We start from the raw sequence: 13,827 nt of genomic DNA, 5'->3' as shown, positions 1-13,827 counted from the left end.
TCGTAATGACTGATGCCCTTCAAGCAGAAAAAACATTAACGGCTTCTCAGGAGCAAGCAGCAAGTTCGGCTTTGGCAGGGTCACAAGTGGAGATGTTTGCGGTTGGAAGTTGTAACTTTAACGAAAGGTCAAAAGAAATGACAAAGAGAAAGAGAGATAGATGCAAGGAAAACGATGCTGTGTGGATGAGCAAGAGGACAGGCAGACCTGGAGGTGACAATGCAAGGAGGAATGAGAAAGTGAGAAGATGCATGAACTAGGGTGAGATAATATTGAAATCATGCTTTCAAAATAGATGACAGAGAAGAGGCAATAGAGGATAGCAGGATAAACAACATATTTCACAGTATGTTTCAATGTATGTACATGTGAAAAGTAAATCTAAATCCTTTTCCATTTCTTTATTGACCATTTCTAGAACCCCATGTTGGCTGAGATCATCAGTGATTTTCTGTTCTAGAGCAGCATTAATCTTCCTTTCAAAATAAAAAAAATCATAACTTTCATACACTTATATCTTTCATCCATTCCCCATTAATCTCCCTTTGTATTTAGCTCATTGAATGTAACATTTTCAGAGTCTGCATCCTTGTTTTTCAAAGCTCCCTGATGTATTGGTCCAATCAGGGTACCTTCTTCACTTGCCTTTGTAACTTTTCAAGCTAAGGTGATATATGACGAATTTTGTGTCTTTGGCTCTGTTTATCCTCTGTGTTTATACAAATCTTCCCTCAGATGGCCCTGCAGTTCTCCGCCATCATTTAATTGCATAGTCCTGACCTCATATGTTCCAGATCTTACCTCAGCACATCATCAGTCATTATCTATGCCCGCCTGCATTGTCATCTCCTGAGGCTCTCAACAACAATCATCCCTTTCTTCATTAAAAAAAACATCCAGCAGCATCCATTGGCCCACAGTTAATTTTAAAATGTATCCAGCTCTCTCAATCTCCCAGTGTTTCTTTTGGCTCTTTTACTCCCTGTGCCATTACCCAGGATCTAATGATGGGCAAGCCGACTGGAACAGACAGTTCTTCCAGTTATTTCTCCCCCTTCTACTCTCATTCCACTCCAGACCCATCTCACAAATTCCCCAGGCTGAACCAGAATTTATGAAGACTTGGTTCTCTGCCTGGATTAAAGTGGAACTTTACATTTAACTGGGAAGAAAGAACAGACACTTCCAGCTTAATAACAAAACCAGCACTCAGCACCAATAACCTCTTTATCCATGCCTCTCTCCGCCTTACGGGAACTATCAACCAGCCTGTTTCATGTCACTTTGATCCTTATTGAACAATGTAGGGTTCCCACACCCTCGTGAATTAACCCGTCACTGACAGACAACGCAGGAACACTCAAGGAAGTGTGCTCTCTACTCTCTCTACACTCCTGACTCTGTGGCATAGGACGGCTCAGATGCCATCTGTAAATTTGCCAACAGCATCGCTGTTGTTGGTTGAACCTCAGATGGCGACCAGGAGGTGTACAGGCAGACGATTGGCTGAGCGATGTCAAGCAACCACCTCACACTCATCACCAGTGAGACCAAGGGATTGATTATGGACTTCAGGAAGGGAAAGTTGAGACAACACACAGAGGGATCAGTGGTGGAAAGGGTGAGCAGCTTCGAGTTCCTGGGCATCAACTTCCCGGAGGATCTTTCCTGGGCCCAGTCCATTGAGGAAGGCACGCCAGTGTCTCTAGTTCACTAGGAATCTGAGGAGATTTGGTACAACACTGACGACTAGCAAATTCCTATATATGTACTATGCAGAGATTCAGACTGGATCGCAGTGCAGGGTGTGCAGGACCGAAAGTGACTCCAGAGGGTTGTAGACCCTGCCATCTCCCTCACGGGCACAACCCTCCCTGCCATCAAGGACACCTTTAAGAGGTGATACTTCAAGAAGGTGGCATCTATTACTAAGCACCCTCACTATCCAGGGTGTGCCCTCTTCTTGTTACTACCATCAGGGAAGAGGTACAAGAGCCTACAGATCCACAGTCAACAATTCAGAGATTCCCCTCTGCCATCAGATTTCCTAATGGAGTATGAGCCCATGAGTAATACTTCACTATTCCTTTTATTACCATATTTGTTTATGTTTTGTAATTTATAGAAACTTTGTCTTTGCACTGTACTGCTGCCACAAAACAACAAACTTCACGCAGCCTGTCAGTGATAATAAAAATCTGACTCTGATTCCCTTTCCTCTTGCTGTCTTATTTGCTCCTTTTAACCAAACCCAAGTGTTGCCCCTCTTACAGCCTCTGCATTTGTTGCTGCTTAAATGAATTTTAAATTTAACTTCTGTGACTTTGGTTATGGAAGCAGGTTTTTACCATTTCTACTTCAGGCTGTAGTGGGTCATCCGAGATCTACCAAGTACAGAACTAATGGGTAAACTCCTTCACTACCCAGCAATCCTCCTGGGATCATTTTTCTCTCTGTTACAGGATGATCATTCAACACACCCAAGAATAGGAACATCATTTACAACTAATTTTATGACCCATTTCCCACAAGTTGCTCCTTTAAAGTAAGATATATATTCCTGAATGGCTATCTCAAGCACTAAAAATCTAATAATCTGTCTCAAATACCTAGACCGAGCTGCCATAGCCCTCTTATTTGCAAGATTCCAAACACTTAAAATCTATTGAGTGATGAAATTTCTTCTCCTCTTGGTCCTGAATTGTTAATGTCTTATTTTGAGACTGTAATCCTTGGTTCTTGTTACCACAGCTGAGGGAAGCTTCAACTCCACATCTTCTCTACTAAAACCTTCAAGATTTTATTTCATGTTTTAATGTGAACACCTGTCACTCTTCGAGATGCAAGAGACAACAGGCTGGCTCTACTTCAAAACTTTGCATTGGACAAATTCACTACCCCTGGAATCAATCTAGTGAACCTTGGCTGCACCTCCTCCATTTTGCATAGAGAAACCAGACCTGTACGTAACATTTCAGATGCAGTCTCATCCGGGTCCTATAGAAATGGAGCAAGATACCTCTTGTATTCTAATTCATCTGCAGTATAATCAGCAGTTACTACATGAACTTTTATCCTCCTAGTGATTGCTTTATTTTACAACTTTGATTTTGTTATTCCTTTTTAAATTTATTAGCACAGTCACTCATCATTCTGTCTCATTGACTTAAATATATCTAAAAGCACCATCCCCTATGTTAACTAAATGTGAAAGTAGGTTGAGATGATGCTATTGTACCTTGGACATCAATCTGTTCCTGGGACGTGTCCAATGAAAGTTTCTGCAACTTTTGTTGCTATTGTTCTTTGACAAGTTTTGGTTTCATTTTTAAAGGGCTTTAGCTCAGTCTCGCTGAATGATGTTAAGATAAAGGCTCTTCAAGTTAAATTTTTAATTGTCTGTTCCTATGTGCATCTTCCTATTCTATAACAAAAACAGAACTGTAAGATGTTTTTCTGAAGGTGATAACCAAATCTTGGTGAAGACAAAACACTTCATTGATAGAGAATTATTCTTTAAGAAACACAGAGTAAAGCCGGATTTAATTTGACCTGAGAGAACAATTGGCAAGGTCTGCTGCATTAGATTGGGTGGGATTCTGTTGCAGAATGATTTAATCCTTTCTTGCTGCCAAGAAAATCAGTTAGCCAAAAATCTTCTTGCTCGAATGAGAAACAAATTAATAACACCTATAAATCTGTTGCTTAAATATTCTGCAGTGTATTTTTAAATGCTTCAAGTCCCCTTTTAATTACCAAACGGCATCGTATGCACACAGTGTTCATTACAATCAGATGTTCAATTACATGCAGTCAACACAATGCCAATTTCACAATTTGACTGTTGTATGGAAATCCAGGCCTGAGCACGTGCAATCTGCACCAGAAAAGATGCTGCAGTGGTCCTAACTAGAGGATCATCAATTCTGTTGTATTAGCTACTGAGATTATAAACATCATTAAAAGGCTCCAGGAAGCACCCAATTCTACTGATGGAGTTTGACAATGGTTGAAGGATTTTAAGGCATTTCCACAATCCAACTGCTTCCAGGAGGCAGTTTTTTTTGGAGTACAGCTGTGATAGGAGAATGAAAATTGAAAGGGAAGTAGTTGAAGTGGAGGAGGTCAAGTGTGGTTAGGGGAGGTGATTCATTTAAAAGTTCAGCCAAACCAAAGCACACCTTTTGCTCAGAAACGTTACTGTTGCACTCCGGTTAATATTTGCACAATAAACAATACTGTTTGACAATCATAATGGAAGTGTTGCCGTGAATGTGATGTCCTCTCACTGGAGTGGTCTCGTATCAATATACTGCAGCCTCCCCGGGTCACGATAGCATGATTCCAACCAGGCCCAGGGCTGCTTGAGGTTGTCCTTCAAAGCTATCTCCCCTCTCCTAGCTTTCATGAGCTTTGATCCAGCCAGCATGCAATGCTCCCCAAGTAGCCGTAGCACCTCAAGGCTGCTGACTTTCAACGGGCCGGACTGAAGATGCCATTGCAGGGCAGGCTGAGGATGGATAGGAGGGTGCACCGGAGAGATCTACAGTCAGACAGAGCTGGGATAGAGGCAGTGCACGATACGTTTGGGTATGCAATCATGATTAGATATGGAGTAAACCTCTTAATGTAGCCCAAGGATTTGGAGGTGGGTCATAGGGAGAGGAAAATAGGTGATTGTTGGGGTAAGTGAGAGAGAGGAAATCCGATTACGACTAGCAGGAAGGGAAATCATGTACATTTTAGGGGTGTCCTACAGAAATCTGTACTATTTATAAATGTGAGGAGAACTCGCTGTGCAGAAAACATCCGATGCAGCGATCCCAACCTGGGGCACAGATCCCTCAGTTAATGGTAAGGCTACATGGTATTAAAAAGGTTGGGAACCTCTGCATTAGAACTACTCAGATGTAAAGAGTTATATTTCCACAGCCTTTATACAATAATCTGATCCCCCTATTTATTTTGCATTGCTTCTGGAATCCTAAAGACCTAATCTCAACCATGTACATGTACAGTACAAAGTATGTTCTAATATACAAAGCTACTAATATCTCCTTCTGTACTGTTATTATGCAGCAAACACTAAAAACCAAGCTATCACTGAGTGGTAAACGCACATGATTACAATCTTTCTGTCCTCTTTTCTTCCTCACATTTAGAACCTGGACTCATTTTTGGAGACCTGGTACCACTGACATGACCTGAGCTTATTACACAGCTCTAATAGCTTCTGAAAACACAATAGCAAGTTGGAACTGCCAGAGGTCTTCTGGTGAAGGTGCAGTTGGGTAGGGAGCTCCAGGCACTGAGACTCAGCAATATCGAATAAATGGTGATATACACAGTGCAGAGAGATCTGCAAGTGGTGATATAAAATTTCAGCCCAGATGGAGGCCATTCAGCCCTTTGAGCTTATGCTGGCCCCAGATGAAGCTCTGGAGTCCTAATCCTTCCTTTTACCCCCGTGCAATCAATTCTCTGCCAATGCCCATCAAGTTGCTGATTCTACTGTCACTCACCAATGCTAGGGATGATTTAAAGCAACTGATTGATCTGCTCACGTGTTTTTGAGACGTGTGTGAAAACCAGAATACATTGCTGGGGGGGGGGTGGGGGTGTAAACAGTCACAGAGGGATTGTGCACACACATTGCTCAAAGGCAGCATTGGTCCTGAGATGGGACTGTGAAGCAGTAGCACCAACCACTGTGCCACTATTTCCTTCTTCGGGGTAGAGTGCTGCAACAGGCAAGTTAACTGCAATGCATTTCATAGCTGGCATCTAAAACAGTTACTGTGTCAATGAGTATTTAGTATGGCAGAGGAGGTACCAACTAAACAGACAACTTTTTGAGAAGTTTTGTTTTGGCTAATAGAGCTACACTATTCAATGGAAGTGGAGGTAAGTCTTGGGGAGATGCTCAACTCAAAGCTCTTGTTGATGGTGCTCATTGTCTAGCAATTTTGTAGTGTGAATTTTACTTGACATCGTCAATCTGGGCTTGAAAGATACCCAGATTTTAGTGTGTGAGGACAATTCTGTTCCTGAGGAGTTGTTAATGGAAATGCATCATTTGGGAGTATCTGTGAATAACCCCAGTTCTGAAGCAATGGCAGAAGGAAGATAGGTTGATAGATAGATGTACTTTATTGATAGGCCATTGATGGTTGGGTCCAGGACTCCTACAGTAACATCTGAGGCTTGAATAATTGATCTTCAACAGCTGGAACCATGTTCAGCGAACTAACAAAGAAAGTCATGCTGGATATTTGTAATTACTGATATTTACAGATGGAAAGTAGGGCCCTTAGGATCCCTCCCACCCATTCCACAATCCCTACCAGCAGGCAGGAGGTACTGAAGCATTAGGGTAAGGACGGGTAGGATGGGAAACACCTTCTTTCCCCCGGCCATGAGACTACTGAACTCCCTGCCAGCACCCAGGTCTCATCACTTATGAAGTGCCAGTAGCATTATACGGTTTACTTTTTGAGTTGTGTCTAAATGCATCTTACGCTAAGTGTCAATTTCCTGGAATACATTTTATTATTTGTGGTAATATTACTTTGTGTTGTGTCTGAGTTATATGTATTGTGACATGCACCATGGTCCAAGGGAAATTTGTTTCATTTGGTGGTATACATATATCTGGTTGAATGCCAATAAACTGGAACTTGATCATTCACTCAACAATCAAAATGGCCATATGCTTTAGCTGTCTTTTGTTTTCACACGCTAGGCCTGTCATTGCTGACACTGGGAGGTTCTTGGATCATCCTCCTGCTACCCCCCCCCCCCCACATTAGCTATTTAAGCATTGTCCACCATTTTATGACTGGATGAAGACCTGAGTACTGAGCTACGTCCTGGTCTCTTTCTGCATTGTGTGTGAGTCTTGCCCAAAATCTGTTCATCATGATCCCCTAAGTAAATGCAAAGTTGCTTGAATATCAGTACTGTAACCACAAAGTTACTGACACCCATAAAATCTTAAATCTTATAATGCATGGAAAGAACATCCAGGACTGTTTGGCTTATCCAACAAATGACCTCAAACAATGTATGGTGTTAAATGCTTGCTATACATCTGCCACTTGAGGGAAAGACATGGTGCAGGGACCCATGCACGATCCTGACCTCAACTGCTCGCTATGTGGAATTTCCCTGTGACCACATGGATTTTCTCCCGCTGTTCCAGTCTCCTCCTACATCTCAGAGATGTGCATTGTTGGTAGGTCAATTCACTGTGTGAATTGCTCATGGTAGAACCTGGAGAGGTTGAGGGGAATGCGAGGCAAATTAAATAGGATTTAATGTAATATCGGTGTAGCTTGATTGTCAGTGCAAACTCAGTGGACTAAAGAGCCTGTTATTGTGCTCAACGACTCTAACACCGATCACAATGAATGCTATTTTTAAAAGAATTAATATAGGAGTTACAAAGACACTGAAGAATAATTCCATTTCATAATATACTTACACATCATTATCATAAACAGGAAATTTATGCACCAGGAGGGAGGGAATTCCAACCAACTTTCAACAAAGGAAAATGTTATTGAAGAATACTTATGAAAACAAAATACAACACTAACTTTTGAACTGCCGTCCTAAAAAAATAATTAACCTATGGTATATAGGATTAACTTTGACATTAGCTGGGAAAATAGCTGTGAAATTAGTCGGAAAATGTTCAAAGTTCAAAGTACATTTATTATCAAAGCATGTATACATTACACAACCTTGAGATTCATCTCCTTACAGGCAACCACTGAGTATTAAGCTATAGAATAATTTTAATTAAGACACATTTTTTGAAAAGTGGAATTCTACATTTAAACTGCAGGTCAGTGCAAACCCATTATGTCACTGAGAAATTTTAATGTGTTCTCCACTTTTGCCATAATTGTAAATTTTAACGCTCACATGTTGACATTTTTAAACATGATTTAATGTCGTCTTCTGAAAATCATTTTTGAAACATGGATCCAATAGCAAAACTGTTTTCCATTCAGAACTTTGTTTTAAACCAAAATTTAAACCTATTGTTCTCCACAGAAAAATACTTGTGCTATTCTTTGTCTACATAATGTTCTTTAATAACTACATATGAAACTAAGTCTGTGCATAGTTTCCAGTAGCTGTAATCAATATGAATCATTTCAAAGCATTATTATATTGTCACTTCACTCTTTTTCAAAGTATGGTGGCACAAGCAAACTTATCCATGCGATCCATCACCAGACAGGGCTTACTACAGAGGCTGCATACATGAAAATGTCCAGATTTATTGATGTGATGTAGTTGCAATGATCTGCTTCTAAGTAATTAGATTTTTGCTCTGAGAAGTACACCGATTCAGAGAAAAACACAAGAAACCAAAGGACACACACAGACAAGGGAGGCAGAGTAGTGCTTCAAGATGTCCCATGGGACAATTTATTAGCATGCATAGCTCAAACTAGTGTGTAGTGGGTCAATTCCCAATTGGAAATTAAGAATGACATTCACTTTAATAGCACGATCATTTTCAGACATGGTTAAATCATCGAAGGCCACTTTCAACTCAAAGTTGAAAGTTATTGGTCACTATAGTAGGCAAATTCAGAGAGGTATAAAATTGGTGAATTGAAACATAAATATTCTGTAAATAGCTTCTAAACTACATCATTCAGCAGAATTTATACAATACAGTGCAAAAAGTGTAAAAATGGATTTATTAAACTGAACATCCATTAGCACTGCTTTGTAGAGAGAGGCTTATGCCAAGATTTATTCCACAGATCATAGTAAACACTGCTCTACAATATAAATAAATTAACAGCACCTTCTGGAAAAGTAAAAAATCTTGTATTTCATAAAGTTGTAGAAAGACACACATGCAACCAAAGCCTAGCTTTTCCAATTACATAGGAACAATCATGCAAACAACAAGAGTTTCAGAGACTATATACCTTTTGTTTGATTCAACTTCATTTAAATGTCATTGCTTTTATTTTTAATAAAATATTTGTAATCTACAAACTGTATAGTCGCCCATTGAGTTTTATTAAATTTAGTGATGTAACAATGTTCTTGATGAATAAAGTCAAAATGATATTTAAAAATATACCACAATAAACCTTCAAAAAGACTAGCAAGGCATTGCAGGTAACAGTCTACAAATGTAATATTTGGTCAGTAACATGTTTTGACCCTCAAGAGAGAACGTATATCTGCCAGTGTGTGGATCAGATATTTGCATGACAACACTGCACCCTTTGGTTCAAGTACCAGTATTGCCTATTACTTTCATTCAGAACAGGAATAAATGTGGTTCTTAAGGTCCAAACAAGCCACAACATTCATGGGCAGAAATTGGTTGAAGAAAAGGGGAAGCAATTAAAAATAGAAATTAAGGTTAAAAGCTATTGCTGGCAATCTGTTTAGATTGGATAGTTTAATCGTGCTCCATCTTCTATGATACTTATTCAAATAGAAATGGCAGAGGCAGATTGATAACATTCTCTCCCTCCTTCCACATTGCTTTTCTCCCTCCCAAATTTAAAAATGTTAAATCATTTTTAACTAACATGAATGCCCTTGAACATTGTGACTTGCTCCTCTCTTCTAACATTACACCTTTTAGATGAGTATTATTAAATATAGTAATGGTGAATGTTATTCCTGACAAACACCACATTGATAAAGATTAGGAATCATTCACATTTAAACACCAAGATACCATTTGATCCATTAAGCACATTTAATGTGCATTATAGCAATAAGCTACATCTACAAATAAAATGCAAAAAGGGGAAAGGGAATTAACCGCAGGGGGATGCATTGAACTTTGAAATCTTGTACAATCAAACAATTCAAATTACCGATTGATCAGAGCCCTGTTTTTAGTAAAATAATCTCAAAATTAAAAGAAGATGCATTTCTGTCAGCACTTTAAAAAAAAAATTAGTGCTGGGTTTGCACATAAACCCTCATAATAAATACAACACTAATAAATAAAAATTAAAGACATTTCTATGTTTGAACTAAATGCACTGGAACAGAAGTCAAAAGGATTAGCATGCACTAAACAATTAACAAGATTATTAAGTCTACACGAACTAGCTTTAAATTATTCTACCCCCCTAATTACTTGTTAATATCTCAGTAGTATTCAGCCATCAGTTTCATGTGATAAGTATTGCATGAAAATGTGAGCATACTTTTTTGGCATCACTGCCAATATTTTGACATATAAATACTGAATTTGTAAGTTCTGCCCATTCTGTGACAACCATGCCCATCTGAAAATTAAACTACATTTGATAACTAAAGTAGTTTGAAATTTATGGTCAGTTAGCTGTTTTTAATGATTATTAGGACTTCATCAAGGCTGAAATAAAAATAGGAAATAGAGACACTCTGTTAATAAATCCTCTAGTAGAAAGAGGTTTAACCACATGTACTGAGGATTTAATATAAATGTTTTCAATGAAAAAAAATTAGCGGGATATCTCAACTAACTAATCTTAGGATTTTCTTCCTAGTTTCAAGATCTGCAGGCCATTCTCCTAAATGGAAGACAAAAAGTGGATGCCAGGTTGTCAGAAGTGATGAATTTCTGATATTTGTTTTATTTTATTGACTTGCCCAAAGGCCGCAAATGGGTATTTTGAAAAAGAGAACTGATATAGCAAAATTGGTTTCCAAAAGTTTACTAATAAAATTAAGTTATGCCACTAGTAAACACACTTTTTAACATGAGAGACGTGTTAAACCAAGCACATAAACGGAAAAACTATTTTGTTTTGGTGAATGAAATTTATCATTTAAGCATGAAGTTTCAAATTAATCCAATTTAAAGACAGCTTTGAAGCAAAAAAAATCCTTCCACCCTGGGTCAATTCCACCGTTATTAAAATTGGAGTTTGGTTAACCTTTGAACGTGAGAAACCAATGTGTTTTCATGATTGTTTCTAAACTGCACGAAGGTATTGAGGTGTGAGATAATTTGTGTCAAACACCACAGCAAACATTTAGGATATAGTTCATAGCTGTAAAAACTCATTTAACATGTTCTGCAGTATGAGAAGAACAGTAATACTTCTTGTGGGCTATAAAAGTTGAAAGACTACTGAACTTGATGTTACACAAGCGACAGTATCTGCTGTTTCCATTCTGCACAGGGCTTGGGACTGACATAGCTGTTTGAACAGATTTGTCAACGTTATTGTGTGGACTGAGGGATTTGAAGCCTAGATCCCTGGGGCTATCAGGCACTGGTGAGATTTTAAGAGCAACATTAGGGGATGGCATTACGGAAGGTTTAGGTGAGATATTCTGCAGAGGAGATTCAACTGAAGATTGGGACGAGACAGATTCTCTTTGATCTTTGGCATTTGGGATATTCTTCTGTATTTGAGCACTCAACTTTGGAGATAGAGCAGGAACTCTTGAGTTTTGAGGACTGCTTTCAGAAATACTGTTTGTCATGAGTTTACCTTGTGATACTATGTCCTCCATTGCACCTTCTACTGTATACCCAGGTGAAAGTTGCTTGGTCAACAGCAAATCATGTGCATTTTTAAAATGCTCAATAAGGTCTCCTTCAATTGGTCCATTGAGTGGGCAATAAGGACAGATGACTGAATGAGTACGCTTAGGTGTTGAGAAGGTCTTAAAATGAGACGATAACTGAGGCCCAGCTTGCAGAGTATCTGGACTGCAATGGTACATTCCTGGTGAGTTGCTTGGAGTAATGGAGGCATTAACTAAGTTTGGACTTTCTGGAATACATTTAGTGCTTGTTTCTTTTTTCTTCAATTCCTCTGCTTGTACATGAGGATCTGCAATTTCCATCCTATTTTTCTTAGCTTTCACTGATGCAGGACTCTGCATTTTCACCCTGGCAAGAAGATCCGCCTTATTATGCTGAAGGGCAGTAGCAGAACAGTAATACTTCTTGTGAGTAAGATAATTTTCCACACTGTTAAAACTAATTTTACAGGACGTACATTCATGATAGTCTGTTGAAAAACGCAAAGCTGGAAGCAAAGGGGTAGTGGGAATTACTGGTTCTTCCTTAATACGAGGCTTTTTGCTAAGATCAATTGGTCCATCAACATCAGAACTTGAACCTGGTGATGAAGTTGCACTGGACTGAGTAGTTAACATATAACTTGTTGACAGGGAAAGGGATTCATTTGACCTTGAAGAAATCGAGAGTGTTTCCTGTTTTATTTTCAAAGCTTCTACATTGTTAGAAGCCCCAGCATTTTGAAGAATGCCAGCTGAGGGACTATGAATAGGCACTTCACTTGGAGAGGGAGGTGGAAGCGGCTGGTGGCCTGAGCCATGAATCTCATACAGCTTTCTACGTCTGCGTGTACGTACAGTTTGCTGAAGGACTGCCACTTTCCCACCATTTGGCCTCCGCAACGGAGGGTCATGTCTTGAAGCGCAATACAAACGTTTGTGCACAACATAGGTTTCATGACGTGTAAACCTTATATTACAAGCTTCACAAACAGTTTTTGAAGGGTCCAGATCAAAGTCTTCAACAGAGTTGCTAGGACTTCGGCTACCTTCACTAATTCTACTCACACTTTCTCCTTCAGAGGAAGTATCCTTCATTCCAATGTCCTCCGATTTGATTTCTGGTACTTTATTCTCCACAAGTGGAATCCGTACGTCTCTTTCAGAGTCTGTCTGTGAGGAGGAAGCAGCATGCTGATTTTCCATGACTAAAGTTGGACAATGAGATGTCTGTTCAGTTTTGTTTATTGATGCAGAATCCTTCCCGGTCTCATCAGCAGCTGGGTTATCTACCTGTTGATGCCTACTAGAACAATACAATCGTTTGTGTGCCAAGTAGTTGTTAATATTATTGAATGTAATGTCACATTCATAGCATGTGGCTCCTTTTTGAATGGGCGCTCCTGCATAAAGGATTGGATAGTTGTTAACCCCTTGTTTCAGTCTGCTATGGACCAGCTCAGACATTTTAGCTAAAATTTCTGAAGCTTGTGGAAATGAGGAGGTATCATGACTGAACATGTATGGAAGCAGAACCGTCCCTTCAGACATAATTGAGCCAGTCCCAGAATGGACCGGGCTAGAGGCTGGTGTTGGGCTTGAATGCTCTGACTTCACTTTTACTAATAGGGTGCTCCTTGGGGACAAAACACTGGAGGAATGATCAGGGGTGCGATCTGCCTGACCTTCCATAGTTCTATCAACTTCAACATCAGCTTTCAGATTGAGGGGTTCTTCTTTGATTTTCACCATTACATTGAGTTCCTCAGGAACGTCTTTATTCACAGAAGGAGAACCTCCATCTTCCTCGCCCCTAGTTTCCTCCATATTGTGCTGTAGCTCATTGCCTTGGTGAATATCCATGTGTTTGACTAGGTCAGCTGAATTTTTTAGCTTTTCATGACTTTGATTACATTGAAATGTATCCTGAGCTGCATGCAATGAGCTGTGTTGCTGTAAGCTTGATTCGGAATCCCCAGTGTACTCACACTGGTTACATTTAAAATTCAGGAAAGGGCTTGGGACATTCCCAACTGCAATGAAGAAATTACAAATAAAAATCAAAAAATATAGCATTATTTCAGTTTGGTTATTATACAGAATATCTCAAAACCATCAATTCTACACAGCTGGCACTACATGCAAGTGTGATGTCTTTTAAAACCGATCTCAGTATTTACAAATGGTTTTCCTTAGAATATGAAAACATGATTCTTTTGAAAGTCTATTTTATATAAATATTATATCAGATAGATCTATTCTAATGCAAACTTTTCCCATTTTCCACCAACACTAAGAGATGCAGAT

The 13,827-nt window shown here is 39.3% G+C and overlaps 1 protein-coding gene across 6 annotated transcripts in view; it reads right to left on the bottom strand.

Annotated features, from left to right (window-relative positions):
* Window positions 1-7,741: 7,741 nt before the first annotated feature.
* zfpm1 (zinc finger protein, FOG family member 1) overlaps window positions 7,742-13,827 on the bottom strand; it is a 215,001-nt gene continuing 208,915 nt past the window's right edge. For 4 of the 6 annotated variants that reach the window (XM_063067020.1, XM_063067023.1, XM_063067022.1 and 1 more), the window contains one exon: window positions 7,743-13,553. In XM_063067020.1, the coding sequence (XP_062923090.1) occupies window positions 11,050-13,553 (2,504 nt within the window). In that variant the 3' untranslated portion in view covers window positions 7,743-11,049. Of the gene's footprint in view, window positions 13,554-13,827 lie in introns of all 6 variants that reach the window. The other 2 variants (XM_063067026.1, XM_063067025.1) reach the window with 1 other exon arrangement.

Source organism: Mobula hypostoma, chromosome 14 (genome assembly GCF_963921235.1).
Source record: "Mobula hypostoma chromosome 14, sMobHyp1.1, whole genome shotgun sequence".
Lineage (NCBI taxonomy): Eukaryota > Metazoa > Chordata > Chondrichthyes > Myliobatiformes > Myliobatidae > Mobula > Mobula hypostoma.
The sequence above is the reverse complement of the archived record's forward strand: the minus strand, read 5'-3'. Positions and strand labels throughout refer to the sequence as shown.